This window comes from Somniosus microcephalus, chromosome 6 (genome assembly GCF_052327205.1).
Source record: "Somniosus microcephalus isolate GS21.2 chromosome 6, FLI_Smic_1.0, whole genome shotgun sequence".
In the NCBI taxonomy this organism is placed as follows: Eukaryota; Metazoa; Chordata; class Chondrichthyes; order Squaliformes; family Somniosidae; genus Somniosus; species Somniosus microcephalus.
The window spans coordinates 84368442-84386955 of NC_140992.1; the positions used below are offsets into that span (position 1 = coordinate 84368442).

The 18514-nt window shown below is 44.0% G+C and overlaps 1 protein-coding gene across 6 annotated transcripts in view; it reads left to right on the top strand.

Annotated features, from left to right (window-relative positions):
* The window catches only part of ap1s3a (adaptor related protein complex 1 subunit sigma 3a), an 85514-nt gene that overhangs the window by 10882 nt on the left and 56118 nt on the right, over positions 1–18514 (top strand). For 3 of the 6 annotated variants that reach the window (XM_085990472.1, XM_085990478.1, XM_085990477.1), the window contains exon 2: positions 14604–14782. In XM_085990472.1, the coding sequence (XP_085846598.1) occupies positions 14604–14782 (179 nt within the window). Of the gene's footprint in view, positions 1–12538; positions 12828–14603; positions 14783–18514 lie in introns of all 6 variants that reach the window. The other 3 variants (XM_085990474.1, XM_085990473.1, XM_085990476.1) reach the window with 3 other exon arrangements.

The following is an 18514-nucleotide window of genomic DNA, read 5'->3' on the forward strand; positions in this document are numbered from 1 at the left end:
TGATAGCCTTCTTGAATGTTTGGACAAACCTCTCGGCCAATCCATTAGTGGCTGGATGATATGGGGCAGATGTGTAGTGCTTAACACCATTGTTCTTTAAGAACCTCCGGAACTCTTCAGACACAAACTGTGGTCCATTGTCAGAGCAAATCTGTTTAGGCAGCCCATTCCTGGTGAATATGGTTCGTAAAACTGTGATAGTTTTTTCCGTGGTGGTTGAGGACATTTTTATTACCTCTGGCCACTTTGAATGTGCATCCACCGCAATTAAAAACATCGAGTCCATGAAGGGACCAGCAAAATCAATGTGCACCCCTTGCCATGGAGATGATGGCCACTCCCATGGACGCAGAGGAGCTTGTGGTGGGGCGTTTTGGACCTTCTGGCATCCTGCACAGCTCTTGGTCATCTCTTCGATTTCTCTATCGATTCCCGGCCACCACACAAACGCTCTGGCTAAGCTCTTCATTTTTACCCCACCCAGATGACCCTCATGAAGCTCATTGAGCACTCTAGCCGTCAACTTAGGTGGAATTACTACTCTAGATCCACACATCAAGGTTCCTCTGCACACTGACAGCTGTTCTCTTCTTGGCGAGAATGCTGGCAGCAGTGGCTCGCCATGTGCTGGCCATCCCTTCACCGTTAAATCATAGACCCGTGATAGTGTCGGGTCATTCCGTGTTTCCTTTTCTATGTTTGCATTCGTCACAGGGAGACATTCGACTATGGTCGAGTGGAATAACTCCATTGGATTCACTGCAAGGTCGTCTTCTTCCACCGTCGGCAACGGTAGACGTGACAATCCATCAGCATTTCCATGCTGTTTAGTTCCTTTGTACTCGATGTCATATTGGTGTGCCCCTAGGAAAAGGGACCATCTCTGCAGCCGTTGTGCTGTCATTATCAGTACGCCCTTCTGAGGGTTGAAAATGGAGACAAGAGGTTGATGATCGGTTAGTAGAGTAAATTTTTGACCGTGCAGATAGTGATTGAACTTCTTCACCCCCCACACTAGGCTGAGGGCCTCTCTGTCAATCTGGGCGTAGTTATGCTCAGCAGAAGTTAACGAGCGTGACGCAAAAGCTATCGGCCTCTCCGAACCATCAAGGAATTTATGTGACAGTACCGCCCCAATGCCGTAGGGAGACGCATCACACGCCAGCCTGATTGGCAGTGCTGGGTTGTAGTAAGCCAATACTTCCTTTTGAAGTGATTAAGTCCTTACTCTTCTGAAAAGCACGCTTACAATCATCGCTCCATTTCCATGCTACCCCCGTTCGTAGCAGGGCGTTCAGTGGGTGCAGAATTGTCGACAAATTCGGCAAAAACTTATGATAGTAATTCACCAACCCGAGGAATGACCTCAGCTGCGACACATTTTCAGGCGCTGGGGCCTTAACAACCGCTTCAATTTTGTCAGGGGACTTATGTAACCCCTCTTCATCAATCACGTGGCCACAATACGATATCTGTTTCTTAAAAAATTCGCACTTGGGGCGGTTGGCTCGCAGCCCATGTTCCCGTAGTCTAGTGAGCACCTGTTCTAGGTTGTTAAGGTGTTCACTGTCATCTTCACCTGTTACAAGGATGTCGTCCAAGTAACACTGAGTCCCCGGAATCCCTTGCAGGACTTGTTCCATCGCTCTTTGCCATATCGCCGGAGCCGATGCTACTCCGAATACCAATCGATGATACTGGTAAAGACCTTTTGTGAGTGTTTATCGTGAGATACTTCCTAGAGGACTCTTCAACCTCCATCTGCAAATATGCTTGTGCTAGGTCAATTTTTGTAAAACGCTTCCCTCCAGACAGCGAGGCGAAGATGTCTTCTATCCTTGGAAGAGGATATTGTACTGTGTGAAGGACTGGGTTCACCGTCACCTTGAAATCCCCACAGATGCGAATCTTCCTTGGCTCTCCGGACTTATTGCTTAACGTTTTCTTCATGACAGGAACGATGGGTGTCGCCCACTCGCTCCAGTCGACCTTAGACAACACGCCCGCCTTCTCCAGATTCTCCAGCTCTGCCTCGATGGCTGGGCGAATTGCATATGGTACCGGTCTCGCTTTGAAAAACTTGGGAACTGCATTCTCTTCTATTTTTAGCGAGGCGGTTATGCCTTTAAGCGTGCCCAGTTCTTGTTGAAATACCTCTTTGGCGTTAGCTAAGATTGTTGACAATCATCCAGGAGTGACGTCTTCATCTTTTTTACCGTCCACCGTCATTGCATGAATGGAATGCCAATCTAAGTTTATCTTCCTGATCCATTCCCGTCCCAATAACGGTGGTCCACCATTTGGCAGTATGTAGAGATACAATTTCTGTATTTTCTTGCCATTGTATTCGACAGGCACCCTTATTTTCCCTCTGGGGTATACTTTTTGCCCCGTATACGTCGTCAAGACGATGGATGTCTCTCTCAAGGGTATGTGTGAAAATAGCCGCTCGTAGTCTCGTCGATTCATGACGGTTAGCGCTGATCCTGTATCCAATTCCATTTTAACTTGGGACCCTGCTATCGTGAGAGTGACCCAAATGGTTCGGTGATCCTCTTTTGCGATTACATTGTGAAGTTTGAGACAGCTTAGTCTCCTGTTTCCGGATTCACTATCGCTCATCTGGTCTTCGGAACTACTGTCCGTCATCTTTTGTACTTTCTTGTATGGTTCCTTAGTAGCCTTTTTGTTGTCGCTGGTCTTCTTCCCAGACCTACAAACTCGTGCAATGTGTCCAATCTTCCCGCATTGTCTGCATATTTTGTCTTTGGACCAGCAGTCCTTCTGGTCATGGTTAGTTCTGCCGCAGCGATAACATTTTGCAAATCCCCGTGTCATTTCGTGGGTGCCGTATTCCTGTGGTTTTTGTTGAATTTCTGCAGCTCCCCTGGCTGCTGCTTCATACGATACTGCCATGCTGAAAGCCTTATCTAGCGTCAGCTCTTTTTCTGCGAGTAACTTCTTCTGTGTTCCTTCACTCAGGAGTCCACAGACAAATTTGTCCCGTAGGGTATCTGCCAGTCCTGCTCCAAACTGGCAGTGCTTTGATAGCTTACGTAGTTCCGTAAGATACTCAGCATTGCTCTCATCTTTGTGCTGAGTTCTCCTGTGGAATTTAAATCTTTCTGTTATCAACAGCGGTGCAGGGTTTAAGTGCTCCTGTAGAACAGCAACAATTTCGTTAAAACTCTTCGCCTTCGGTTTGGCTGGAGTAATCAGGTCCCGCAATAGGCCGTACGTTCTAGCGCCCATTAAGTTTAATAATATCGATGCCTTTTTCCCCTCCGCTATATCGTTTGCCTCGAAATATACCTCGACTCTTTCCACATACGTGGTCCAGTCCTCTAATGTATTATCAAAAGCAGTGATACAGCCAGTCTTCGGCATCTTGCAAATCTAAAATGGCACCTCCCGTGCTTTGCCTTCTTCTCTGATTTAACAAAATGGCGCCTCCCGCGCTTGTCCTTCTTCCCCGCTGTTGTTAGCACTGCTTTCCACGGTTTCTTGCGCGTATTCTTTTCTTTTATTATTTTCCCGTCGTGGAGCGGACCCTCTGGAACACTTCCCTCCCTCTTCTGAGGTCCGAACGCTGCCCAGCTTCGAAACACCGGTCGCGCCCTGTATGCTCCACCCTCTCTCTCTCTCCTTGCTTCCCGACTCGCTGCCCGGCCCCATTGAAAAGCCACCCGATCGAGCTTCAGCCCGCCGCAGCCCAGGAAGGATCAGAGCACTACCTGCCACCAGCCCGATTAGCTGGGAAACCACGGACCGAGGAACCCAGCCTGGCTCTGGACAGTCTCTCCTGCAAGTTTTGAAATCGATGATTGACGGTCGACGCCCGTTTCTCGAGTTTCAATGGCCTATTTTTTTTTTCTTCTTTCTTCTGGCTCCGACCTTCAACAACGTCGTCGGAGCTGCTGCTGAGTTGCAGGTAAGTTCGTTTCTAACTCGTCGCCAGTGTTAAGTCCGTGAATGATTGAGACACGGACTGGCAGGAGAGAAAACAAACAGATCTTTACTGGTGAAAGGCATAAACGAAACTAAACAACAGAGGCTCTCTAGCGCCTTTTATACAGGGGTGGTCACTGCCGGTACTGCAGTCTGAGACCAGTTATTCTCTTAAAGGTACATACACAACAGTCCCCTCAAGAACATCCTCCCTTTCCAACACTACAATGTCTTTCTTAATCAGCACTGCCACCACACCTCCCTTTTTTCCTTCGATATCTTTTCTGAACACCTTGTACCCTTGAATATTAAGTGCCCAGTCCTCACCGTTTTTAAGCCACGTTTCCGTTATTGCCACAACATCATATTGCCACACGGCTAATTGTGCTTGTAGCTCACCAACCTTATTCACCACACTTTGTGCATTTACGTACTTGCATTCTAAACCCAATTTTGAATTTTTCATAGTCTTTCTTAGTCTGCTCCTATCTAATATGGTACTACTACCACCTCCAGTACTATCTTCTCTAGTACTATCCAACACACTCACTCTTTTATGCACCTTATTCCTCTTTTCTACTCCTATATGCTGGTGCCCACCCCCCTGCCAAGCTCATTTAAACCCTCCCCAACAGCACTAACAAACCTCCCCGCGAGAATGTTGGTCCTGGCTCTGTTGAGGTGCAACACGTCCAGCTTGTACAGGTCCCACCTTCCCCAGAAATGGTCCCAGTGCCTCAGGAATCTAAAGCCCTCCTTCGTGCACCATCTCTCCAGCCACGCATTAATCTGTTCTATCCTCCTATTCCTGTACTCACTAGCACATGGCACCGGGAATAATCTGGAGATTACCATCTTTGAGGTCCTGCTTTTTAATCTCTTTCCTAGCTCCCTAAAATCTGCCTGCAGGACCTCATCCCTCTTTCTACCTATGTCATTGATACCAATATGGACCACAACCTCTGGCCATTCACCCTCCCCCTCAGAGTGTCCTGCAGCCGCTCAGTGACATCCTTGACCCTGGCACCAGGGAGGCAACATATCATCCTGGAGTCACGTCTATGGCCGCAGAAGCGCCTGTCTGCTCCCCTAACTATTGAATCCCCTACCACTATTGCTCTATTGCTCTTCCACTCTTTTTCCTCCCCCCCCCCCCCTGTGCAGCTGAGCCACCGGTGGTGCCGTGGACTTGTCTCTGGCTGCACTCGCCAGGGGAACCATCACCCTCACCGGTACTCAGAACAGATTACTGGTTGGAGAGTGCAATACACTCCAGGGACTCCTGCACTATCTGCCTGGTCCTCCTCTTCTGTCTGGAAGTCACCCATTCCCTCTCTGCCTGCATACTCTTAAGCTGTGGGGTGGCCACCTCTAGAAACATGCTATCCATGTAACTCTCAGATTCGTGGATGCATCGCAATGACTCCAGCCGCCGCTCAAGCTCCGAAACCCGGAGCTCGAGTTGCTGTAGCTGGCGACACTTGCCGCACATGTGGTCATCCAGACTACGCAAAGCATCCAGGACTTCCCACATGGCACAGGATGTGCACTCCATGGGACTGAGCTGCCCTGCCATGCCTCTATTTAACAGACTAAGAACTAACTTAGCAGAAATGAACTTAAAAAAAACACTCACCAGCTACTCACCACTCACCAGCTACTCACCAATCAGCTCCTTCCCTTGTGCCGAAGTCACTTTTTCTACTTTGACGTCACTCTCTTTCGGATTCTGCCTCTGTTGAGTTGCTGCCTCTCTCGCTTTGGTCTCGCCCAGGTCCACTGCCTCCTCTTCCTCTCGCGCTCCAGCTCCTCTCGCCCATCTGGTGCAAGTCAACCGAAAATAATGGCTGACCACTGAATTGCAAAGATGTCCTAGAGTAACTAATCCTCTATTATCACAGTTTAATTCCTGAACAGTAGGTACATGGCTAACTTTAGACCTTAAACTTGGTGCCCGCATTCACTTAACCAGCAGCAAAGCTTGACAAACTTTTGAGTGCAACAGATATTCACTAAATGAAGTGCAATATATGCTAGTTCTTTGCAGGATATTGGTACCTGCTATTTTCCTGGATACCTTTCAGAAATCAGACAGTAATGTAGTAGGAAGTTGTGCTTGGCTCTTCAGGATCACAAACTATTAGCAACTGGTCTGAGCCTGGGCAGTGTCATGTGGGAGCTGTTAAAGTACAGCTGTAGTACAATCTGGCACCATCTAGTGAGCTTAGTCAGAAATGCATTCTTCTTAAAGACTGCACCTTTTTAAATTAAAGACTTTTTTAGGTTCCTTTCCATTCCACAGTACACTATATATCTTGTGATGCTCGAAAAATTTAAAAATAATTTAATTAGTGATGTATCCCATGATGTGAAATGTTATAACCTTGTGTGTTTCCTAGTGTGTAAATGTGAGATTTTATGATCTGTATTTAAAGGTATTTTTTAAGATACACCAGCACACCCTTAACCACCTCTCTCCCTGCTACCAGCTCCTTTCAGCTCCGTTAAAGTGACAGACCTAATAATAAGGCTGTTATGCCACTTGCTGACTGGATGTTGTCCTGCACTTTCTGTATAATGGAGGCAAGCTGCTCTTTCACTTCAGGTATTATGGAGTGTTTGCCAAAGCTCTTCATTTGTTTATGAACATAAAATTTGACAACATAAATTATGCTTAAATGTGTCATGATGTCATCACGATTAAGCTGGTACATATATCTTCTGACTCTCCTCCATCCTCAGTCTGCCTCACAACCCAAGAGCAACACTACAGGAAATCTACGAGAGTCTAAATAGCATTATTCAGAACCATAAAAATTAAAGCTGATCTGATATTTCCATTGGAAGGCATATTTTTCATTGCTGGGTATCATGACGTGCTGACTGCCAGAAAGTTCCAATTCAGCTGATGTTTGACAATATTCTTACTGGCATATTAATGCAAGACTAATAAAATTTAATTAGCAGATGAGTACTGAGAGTTTTGCTCTACGTTAGTTTCTGGCATTTGTTCTATTTTTCAATGCTTCCAAATCTTCTACGTAGATAATAATTATATCTCACATTTAAAATCATTAATAGAAACCATCATTTGTTTGTCAAACTAATATAAAATTCACGCTGAAGTTCATAAGAAATGGTTTTAATAAGAAGCATAAACAAAACCACTGGTTCTCATACTTTTCATGGCAAAAATTGACAGAACTGCAGAATGTGATTCCCAAAGCAAAAAAATTGACTTATCTATTATAATTGGCAAATGAGTATCAACACCGATAAATGTGAGGTATTACATTTTGGTAGGAAGAATAGGGAGGTCACTTATTACTTGGAGGGTGTGAGTCCGGGTGGGGTAGATGTGCAAAGGGATCTCTGAGTATAAATACACAAATCACAAAGTAGCAACACAAGGCCATAAAAAAAGCAAACCAAGCACTAGGATTTATTTCTAGAGGGATAGAATTGAAAAGTAGTGAAGTTATGCTAAACTTGTATCGAACCTTGGTTAGACCACACTTGGAGTACTGCATACAATTCTGGTCGCCATATTAGAAAAAGGATATAGAGGCACTAGAGCGGGTGCAGAGAAGATTTACAAGGACGATACCAGAAATGCGAGAGTATACCTATCAGGAAAGGATGAAGAGGCTAGGTCTTTTTTCGCTTGAAAAGAGAAGGCTGAGGAGTGACCTAATAGAGGTCTTTAAAATTATGAAAGATTTTGATAGAGTAGATACATAGGGCAGGATTTTCATTGGGCCATGGAGGCGGGATTGGAGGCGTGTGGAGGGGTTAAAATCGTGAAATCGGGGGGCATGAACCCAACCCACCTCCATGCCAGTTTCAAAGGAGGCGGATACCCGACCTGTGCTGGGAACTGCCTCCCTGAGGCAGGAAGGGGATTAATGCCAATTAACTGCCTGTTAACAGGTAGTTTTTAGCCTAATCCCTATTTTTATTCCTGAAGTGTGGGATTCCTGACGGCTCCAAACCATGCCAAGTTAGCAAGGTGGACCGTCGGGCTGAAGGGCTTGGGGGGTTCGAGATGTCCGGTGTTCAGGTGAGTGATGGGTGCATGAGTGCAGAGGTAAATGTGTTTGGTGTGTGTAAAGTGTTTAAAGCAGTTTTACTTACCTTTACAGCCTTCCTTCCTTCAGGTCTCGGGAGTCCCTCATCTCACCGGCACAGAAAGCAGAATGGCCACGAGCCGTCAAAAGTTGCAGCATTCTGCTTTCTGTTCTGGAGAGATCTCTAAATCAGCCTGAGAGGAGGGAATTAATTTAGTGTACAGATTGTCAGTGTTTGACAGCTTCAAAGAACTGTCAAACGCTGATATTTCATCTGTCAAAAGCTCTTGACAGATGAAATGTCAATCTGTGACGTCACCTGTTGCCGGGTGGCCCTTAATTGGCCTGCTGGGTGGGCTCAACAAGGTCAATCAAGTGAAAATCGAGTAGGTTGGCCACAACTCGATGGAGACTGGACTACAACCCCAAAAGTTGTAGTCACGCCTCCAGTATCAAAGTCCAGCCCATAGAGAGTGTTTCCACTTGGGAAGAGCATAGCTAGAGGCCATCAATAAAAGATAGTCACCAAGAAATCAAATAGGGAATTCAGAAGAAACTTCTTTACCCAGAGAATGGTGAGAATGTAGAACTCGCTACCACAGGGATTGGTTGAAGCGAATAGTATAGGCGCATTTAAGGAGCAGTTAGATAAGCATATGAAGGAGAAGGGAATAGAGGGTTATGTTGATAGAGTTAGATGAGGAAAGACTGGAGGCTCGAGTGGCGTATAAACACTGACACGGCCTGTTTCTGTGCTGCATATCCTATATAATCTAGTCACTGTAAACTGTAATGTATGTACCTTTAAGGGGGAGAACTACTTTTTACAGCTCCTGTATCCTGTAGCACCGGCAGTGACCACACCTGTATATAACCCTGAGTAGTGATCTGTACAGTCAGTTGCAGTTTGAACCCTCATTCAGTAAACACCTGTTGATCGTTCCCTGCAGTCTTTTGTCTGATTATTGAAGGACACAACATTAAGATACCCGGATCTAACATAAACCAGTGACCCTGATAAGCCCGTAAAGATTATAAAAGAAGAGCTATTGGTGGATTTTCATACCAATACTGTTTACTGCATGGCAATATGTAATAGGCCAGAGTCCTGAACTTTATTCTTTAGTAATGTTTACAAGGGAAAAGTACCTGTTGCAAAGATTTTCTGCTTTTCTCTTTCTTGGCAGTTGCTGCTCTGAGAAATCTATGCTCTGCCAGTTTGGTTCCTATAATTAGTGGTTAATTAATTAATTTAGTTAAAATAGTAACTTCAGCTGCTGTTAGAAAGATTGTTTTGACCAAGCCAATGAGGGCTGAATGATACTCTGAACCAAGTCAGTTTTCCCTTTTCATTATGTGGGACTATTAAATTATGATTTATAATTAAGGACCATCAAAATCAGTTTTTACCAGTTTCCACCAATAAATTGCTGGATTTAAATTGCTGGCTTTTTTTTGTGGTGAATTGGTACAAATAACAATCTTCTCCTGAATTTTAGGGACCCCGCCCCCAGAATTTCCCATTATTTTCTGACTAAAATTCAGGTCCAAAGGTGCCTACACATCACGTCCATGATGTCAGCATGCATGTTACATGCTGTATTTGCCGTGTTAATGTCCTTGATGTAATGCGTGTGCATCTCTGGACCCAATTTTCAGCAGGAAAGGAATAAAGGCTGTGCAATTTGTTTTTCCTTTTTTAAGGAGTCTTGGGTCTTCCTTACATACTGCTGGGGGGACTACATTCATCATACTGTGGCAACGCCCATCTTTTATTCCTACCTAGATATAGAGTAAGGACAGCACTGCACTGACAGTAACCAAACTGAAAGTTCTCTGAATGCTGACGTCATTTATCAAAGACTGCCTCGGGTCACACACCAAGACATTGTTTACTAAAAGCAAGATCACATCTGTTCCTCTGTGTATAATCTCCAAGAATTATTATTATTCCACCATCATAGTGGCAGGAGCCACAACAATAACCATGGGTTCCTCATTTTTTTTAACTTTTAAAAATAAAAAAAAAACTACCTAGGGAATAAATGAGAATCTGGTGATGAGGCCATGAACTGTACATAATTGTGGGTTGTCTTTTAATGTGACTGTACCTTTTACTTAAGTCCTTTCCTTGATTTATTGTATTTTAGTGATATTCAAAGTAAACTTTTTTTTTTAGTGATTTTCTCTGAATTTAACTGGCCTTTTTTGGGTCAGTTTTTCCCACCTATTTTCTCTCTTGTTTTAACCCCAAAAATTGGAACCTGAAAACAAACAGGTTTTTAAATTGGCAAAAACATTGACTTTAATGATCCTTAGTTATAATAAGACACAGGATGAAATAAAATGTTGGTACTTTTTGATTTCTTGTTGCTTATGCTCCTTAAAACCTACCTCCCACCTGCCCTAATTTATCCTTATGTGGATCGGTGTCAAATTTTTTGTCTTAAAATACTCCTGGGATGCCTTGGGACGTTTTACTACGTTAAAGGCGCTATATAAATACAAGTTGTTGTTGTTGCTAGTCAGCAAATTTCAGACACTATAAAATTTGCCAGATAGTAAGTCAAATAATGGTTTAATTAAAAAAATGCCTTTGTACTTGCCCATGACATTAAAAAAATATCTAGCAGAGCAGAGAATGAAAGAAAACTGTAATATTCAATGATTTGATCAGACATGATGCTACAAGGTGTGCTGAGAGAGGCAGCTGTCCACAGATAAGTTTCACACTGACCTGTAAAGGTTGCCAAGCAAAACATGCGATTATGAATCCAAACTTGAGAGCCACTCATAACTCTGACTGGTTCCATTGCCAAGGTGATTCATCAATGCTCCCATTGACAAATGACCGTTGTATTCTTTACAACATTCTGCTATCTGTGGTCAATATTCATAATCATTCTTTTATACACAAAAATTAATTGATATTTATCACACTTCATTTTCCCTCTGCTTGAACAATAGCAATTAATGCAATGCGTTGTAGTATTATTTGTCCAGGTTATCTCTCAGTCCTCAAGAATTCTTGGGTAGCAAGTGACGTATGAGCTTTGCTATGCATCACATGTTGACGGTGTGTTCAGTCTTCAGTACCATGTTGAAAAATGAAGATTAATGTGATGCAAAACCTGTGTTGTTGGGGAACAGATGGATTTTAAAGGTTTAGCGTACCATTTTCCCTCTCACTTTCCATCAGCACAGCTTTTTGTGGAAGACAGATCTGTTGAAACTAGCTTAGAAACATCAAACAGCCCACCTCGCCCTCCTGCTGCCAGTCAATGAAACTTAAAATTGCAATAAAATTTGTATATAAGACGTTACATTGATAATTTTTAAAGATATTTAAATATTTTAGGTGTGGAAATAGTGTAATGTAATATAATATTTAATTATTTTTAAAGTTGGAAAAATGTTGGTGTTAATTATTATCCTGTTGCTAGTGAAATTACTAATCATAACTTTAAAATAAATAGAGGACAGTGCACCCATCAAAGTACATTGCTAGAGTCTTTCATGAATGTCAAAAATTCTGTCATTACAGAATTGTTCATGGAATTTCACATCAGAAATTATATTCTGTAAGCGTCTGGGAATTTGCTACACATCAAAATGGCAATATTTCATCCCCATTAACCTTCGCTTCTCACCTAATAAGAGGGTGTGTGTGTGTAGTAGAAGTCAAAATGGCAGAAATTCGTATCATGGTATGTTCCTTTTGTATAGGCGAAGCCTTATAGATTGTAAATGACTTTCCCTATGATAAGTAGCATGATTAAGAACTACCAACATTTAAAGAATGAAAGAAAATAGAATAAAACAGATCAAAGACAATAGCTGGGAAGAATTGTTTCTTTTCTCCAGTGTCACTGTGTCATGTTTGATCTTCCATTTCACCGATTGCTGATCTCAGCTGCATTGCTGTAGGGAGGAGCATTGAAAACCAACAGGAGAATCACCTTTAGACAGGAGGTCTGGTTGGAGCAGTATTTGATGGTGGTTTTGGAGCAGTTTATCTGTATGCCGTCTTTACTGTATTGGGTGGATAAAAGAAAGAATTTGGATTTTTATAGTGCCTTTTATGACCTCAGGACATCCCGAAGTGCTTCACAGCCAATGAAGTACCTTTGAAGTGTAGTCACTGTTGTAATGTAGGAGCACAGAAGACCAGGGCAAAAAGAAAATGGACAAAATGAATGTTTTATTGTGTAAAATTGTGGTAATTTTTAATCACAGAATTTATACAAAATGTTATTGAATTTGAAAAGCTTTGTCACAATTTATTCCCTTTTGGCCTCCATTCCAATGGGTTTGCTGGTGAGTCGCGATGTAGGTATTGTAGAATTTAAATATGATTGTCTTTTTTATGAATGATACACTTGTACGGTGACTAGGAATTACAGGCAAAATATTTCTAATTATATCATAAAGGTCACCTTTTACACGTGTTAAAATGTCCCGCATTGTTAGTGAATGATGTGATTCAGTTATTGTTCTCACTGGAGTTAATTATCACATTCCAGGCTGTGGAATCATCATCAACACCCACAAAATAAATAAAGATGTGTGGAGAAAGAAAACTACAAATAAAGAAATGGAATGGAACTAAGGGAAAAGTGAATATTAAAGAAAATACAGATGTTGCCATTTTTGCCCTGAGTACCGGAGGTCGAAGGGTACAAATTTGCATATAGGTTCTGAAGGCGTTGTCGCCAAATAGGGAGGAGCTTTTACCTTGAGGAATTCTGGGAAAGCAGTTACAGTTTCCTGAATGTAAAGGTGTGAGGACATTTCTAACCTACAATCAGAATGGTAGGTACATTGTAATTTCATGCTGGTTGTAAAGGTGATTTGAAATCAATAAAACTCTGACTAGGTGAATAGGTGCATACCTGACATACCTGGAAAGGTGACTTTACTTGTTTGATTAGAGCTCTCTCTCTCTCGCTGTTAGAGATACTGGTGTGTGTATTTTAAGATATTAGGTAAGTAACTTATAGTACCATATTGCAAAACTCTTTAAAACAATCCCCACAGGATTGTGCACCACCTGGAAACAGGCTGAGCAGGTTTAGCAAGGTTGCTGTAAGGCTGTAAAATGCTTTTGTTATTTTCATAAATAGGAAAAAAAACTTGCATTTAAATATGCACTTTCAGTTAATTTCCAGGACTAAAATTGCTATTGGAGAGAAGTATTTTCTAAAGCAAATATATTTCCATGGTCTGAGCTGATTTTCTGTGTTTCAAATGATCTTTATTATGTAGCAGTGTTATCATATGCAAAAATTAATATACTGGTTTATACTGTTTAAAAATGCACTTCTTAAAAATGAAAGTGATGGCAGTACTATATGTTAATTGTTCTATTAAACCCTGCCCATTATTTTCATTAGAGCTCTAGTTACTCTGTCTTTTTCTAAGGTAAGCTGTGTTTTTTCTGTTTGAATATATTCAGGTTCTCAATTCATTCATGTGCACAAAGTCTGTATATTTATGCCCTATAATCTTCATTGTCATTCCTGAATCAAAAGCTGCCTTGATATCGGTCTGTTGTTTTACATCCAACTGAGAGGGCAGATGGGGCCTCAGTTTAACATTTCATCTGAAAAATGGCACCTCCGACAGTGCAGTATTGTACTGGAGTGCCAGCCAAGATTATGTGTTTAGATCCCTGGAGTGGGACTTGAACCCACAACCTTCTGACTCTTGAGATGAGAATGTTACCACTGAGCTATGACTAACACCTCATTTGGGGAACAATGGTTTCTGGGTCTTGAACCAGACTCTGTAGGGTGAATTTTAACTTATTGACCTGCCAGGAGTAGTGGTGGGGTGGGCAGTAGCGTGCAGGAAAGCTGGAAGTCCGGGTTTCCCCGCACGCTGTGGAGTTTTAACTTCTCCCGGCCCACAAGGATTACTCCCCAAGGCTGTCCTCGCTTCACTGCAGCTGCTGGGATTCCCAAGGCTCAGGAAACCTGGCCGACTGCAGTAAAACCTGCAAAGCAGGTTAAATCAGAGGCTTCAGCCTCATTATCATATTTAATGTGCCAACCTGCCTCCTGGGAGCGGATTGGCTGCCCGCCTCTTGTCCTGCCTGAGTAAAAGCTGGAAGTCAGTGGGTTGGAGCCAGTTTCCCGACACACTTCCAATTTTTCCCCATTTAACTCCCCCCCCCCCCCACCCACCCACACCCACTCTCACCTATGTTAAAACTCCCCCCTATGTCTGCAGGTTCCATTGCAGACTGCAACTAAGTACTGGGACTTTATCTTTCAGTTCTGATGAAGGACTGTGGTCTGAAGTATTAATTTATCTATTCTCTCCATAGATTCTAACTAACTGTGTGCTTCCATTGTTTCCTGTTGGTGTTTCAGATTTCCTGCATTTGCAGTTGTTTTTTGCTTTTTATTTCCATTTTTAATCCTTGCTTTTGTCACACTGGGCTACTTTGCATGGTATTTTCATCCACATTAATTATCTGGAGATTCTCTTGCTACCACCTCCCATGAGACGCATTGGCAAGATGGGGGTTAGGAGCAAATCAAGGAGCTGTATTAAGTTCTTAAAGATAAATATTTGTTTTCACAGATGCATTTTATGCTGCTTTTCAGCCGTCAAGGCAAGTTGAGGCTCCAGAAGTGGTACACCACAATGCTTGATAAGGAGAAGAAAAAGATTACTCGGGAACTTGTTCAGATTGTGCTGGCTCGACAACCTAAAATGTGTAGCTTTGTGGAATGGCGGGATCTCAAAATTATTTATAAAAGGTTTGAATTATCTTCTTTAATGATGCAGATTTATGCAACATTTTCACTCCTTTTACTCAAATTAGTAATGGGGTACAGATTATTTATTAAACTTTGTTATAACTATGGCTTCTGATGCATTGCAGAAAACAGCTGATTGCTCAATAGTTGGCACCAGCTGTCTTTGGGACCTCGGTTCCAGAACTGTTGATTCTTTAAAGGACAAGAAGCTTCCATGTTTGTTTTAATTTTATTGAATTTTACCAGCAGCCACTTTATTTTAGTTTAGAACCGCTATTCCAAAACATTAGCTTACAGTTCCTCTCTTCCCTTTAGTAATTTTCCATGCCACATTATTTAACTCTTATTCTGTGTCATTTCATCTATTGCTCTGTGGTGGCAGTATTTCAGTTGAAAGGTGGATTTTATTTTACTCTGTCCTGACTACTCTCCTTTCAATAAATCCAGAAAAGAATCAATTGAATCACAGCCTATTCCAGTACAACTCCTGACGAAGATTTTCAGCAGCCCAAGCAGCTTCCCCCTGCACCCTCAAATATTAAAATCAAACTTGAATCCACCAAATCATACAGCATTGTGGGTGTACCTACACCATATGGACTGCAGCGGTTCAAGAAGGAGGCTCACCACCATCTTCTCAAGGGCAATTAGAGATGGGCACTAAATGCAGGCCTAGCCAGCGACGCCCACATCCCATCAATGAATTAAAAAAAAGACCATATCCCATTGTATTGTGAGAAAATTCAGCCTGGTGTTCTGCAAATGCTGTGCTGCATAGAATATACAGCACAGAAACAGGCAATTCGGCCCACCCAGTCCATGCTGGCGATATATGCAGACTTTGCGGCGGAAATCTCCTCGTGTCCCTCTGCCAGTTTTTCAGTATAATTCAGGTGAGGGGTGACAGGAAATGACTCGGGGGATAAGCTCCACTGTGCCCCCTCCCATTTTTGCCTCATTTCAGTTTTCCATTGTACGTAATGTTGGCGCAGCAAGCGCCCGCTTACTTTCCGCATAAAAATTTTAATTAATTTGTTGGGTTGGAGTGATGTCATGCCTGTTCAGTTGTTATGAATTAATTAGCGCCCAATGTTTATGACTTCAATGGAAATAAAAATCAGTAAAACAAGCTGCCGATTAGCTATTGTGGCAGAGCCACCAGGGGACTCTGATCTTATGTACATAATTATCTTTAACAAATTATTAGCTACAGAATGAATCTGTATCTTTGTTCATATTATTGCATGTACATAGTGCGGTCCCTTTAAGAATGAGACCAAACACGATGACGTCATCACGTTGATCACGTGATCCTCCAGTGGCGGGAAAACGTGATGACGTCATGACGTCAGGCTGGGGAGCCGCCTTAGCCAGTCCTCGTGGAGCCAGCAAAGAGTACAGACCTGTAATTTAGTTCTCCTGTGTTTTCGTGTTAAACTCTGTTGAATATTATTAAACATCGTTTGTTTGATAGACTGACTCGACCTCAGTCCTTTAGTTAGGAATCTAGCCATTCCTACAGTGGTGACCCCGAATTTTCGTGAACAATTTTCGCGGAAGAAGCGAAGTGAAACGAAACATGGAAGCAAACTCCGTGGCTTTGAAGCTCCCACAGTTTTGGGAACAACAGGCGGCCTCCTGGCTCGTACAAGCAGAAGCACAATTCGAACTCCGAAACATCGTTGCGGATCAGACCCGTTACCTTTACGTGGTCTCCGCACTCAACAGCTCCATGGCCTCACGGATCATCAGCCTGCTCGAAAACCCCCCCGGTTGACAGCAAGTATAATACTCTTAAAGCACGGTTAATACAGGTCTTCGGGCTCACGAAGGCGGAGCATGCCCGCCGACTGCTCGCTATGCCCGGGCTTGGCGATTCCAAGCCACCTGAGTTAATGAGCCAGATGCTCACACTCCTTGGCCCCGAACCACAATGTTTCCTCTTTCGGGAGTTATTCCTGAGTCAACTACCCGAGCAGGTTCAGGCTGCCCTCGCCAGATCGGAAGCCACAGATTGTGCAGCACTTGCTGCAGAAGCAGATACGATTTATGCGGTCACGCAGCAATCCTGCGCCGCCACGAGGCACCCCTCCCCCGCGAACGCCACCCCGACGCCTCCATCCCCCGGCTTGTGCTTTTACCATGCTCGTTTTGGCGCGAAGGCCAGAGGCTGCCGCTCTCCCTGCAGTTTCACGCCTATAAAAAAAAATCAACACCAGCAGCAACTCCAGAAAAGGAGGACCGAGTCTGAGGGACTTTCCGCGGCTGCGATGGCGATTGGAAATTCCGGGAAGCTCCTCTAAATTACAGATTCCCTCTTGGGCCGGCGCTTTTTATGCGACACCGGGGCGCAGTGTAGCATCCTTCCTGCCTCAGCACTCGATATTCAGTCTGGGAGGCATGGCCTCTCCCTCGAGGCAGCTAATGGCGGGGCCATTCGTACCTTTGGCAAACGGCGGGTCCAGATGTGCTTCGGCGGGCAACGGTTTCAGGGGAATTCATCACAGCCAAGGTTTCGCAAGCCATCCTCGGCGCGGATTTCTTATGCGCCAACAGCCTCTTGGTGGATGTAAGAAATCGTCGATTGGTTAACACGGCCACCTTCCACTCCATGCCTTGCTTCCGCAGTTCCGCAACATCGCACACTGTCTCCTGCGCGTTGCCCTCGCTGGACGAGTTCACTCGCCTATTAGGTGAATTCCCGGAGCTGACCAAGCCCACTTTCTCCTTGATGCGCTATCAATTACTCATAAAAGACTGAGAGTTAAGAGAGTAACTAAAGGCTTTTATTAACAAAAGAATGAAGGTCTGCCTCGAGTGGTCGACCGGTCCAGAAATACAAAGGGCTGGGGAGCAGTCACCTTTATACTAGGACTTGTGGGAGGAGTCAGCCGAGGCATGTCCAGGCATGTACACAGTGGAATACAAACAGTGGTTTACCACACTCCTCCTCGGCCACTAAGCATGGTGTCAAACACCACATTACTATGACTGGCTCTCCAGTTTACGCACGAGCTCAGCGCCTGGAACCCGGCAGGCTCGCGGCTGCGAAGGCAGAGTTTGCCACGATGGAACGGCTGGGGATTATTCGCCAGTCGAATAGTCCCTGGTCCTCGCCTCTCCACATCGTTCCGAAGCCTGGCGACGGATGGCGGCCATGCGGGGACTACTGACGCCTTAATGATGCCACTACTCCTGATCGGTACCTGATCCCGCATTTTCAGGATTTCTCCGCCCATTTGGCGGGAAACTCAATCTTCTCCAAGGTCGACCTCATCCGTGGCTACCACCAAGTTCCCGTACACCTGCAGGACGTCCAGAAAACTGCAGTCATCACTCCCTTTGGACTGTTCGAGTTTCTACAGATGCCATTTGAGCTCAAGAACGCTGCACAGGCTCTTCAGCGACTAATGGACTCGGTCCTGCGGGATCTTAAGTTTTTATTTGTCTACCTCGATGACATCCTGATAGCCAGCTCTACCAAAGAGGAACACGTCTCCCATCTATGCACCCTCTTCCGGCGCCTCAGCCAACATGGCCTCATAATCAACCCGGCCAAGTGTTAGTTCGGCCTACAGCAGATTGACTTCTTGGGCCACCGCATTACTTCGGAGGGCGCAATTCCGCTGCAATCAAAGGTCGAAGCAATTACGGCATTCCCAAGGCCGCAGTCCACCAAGGCTCTTCAAGAATTCCTGGGCATGGTGGCTTTGTACTGAAGGCAGCACAACT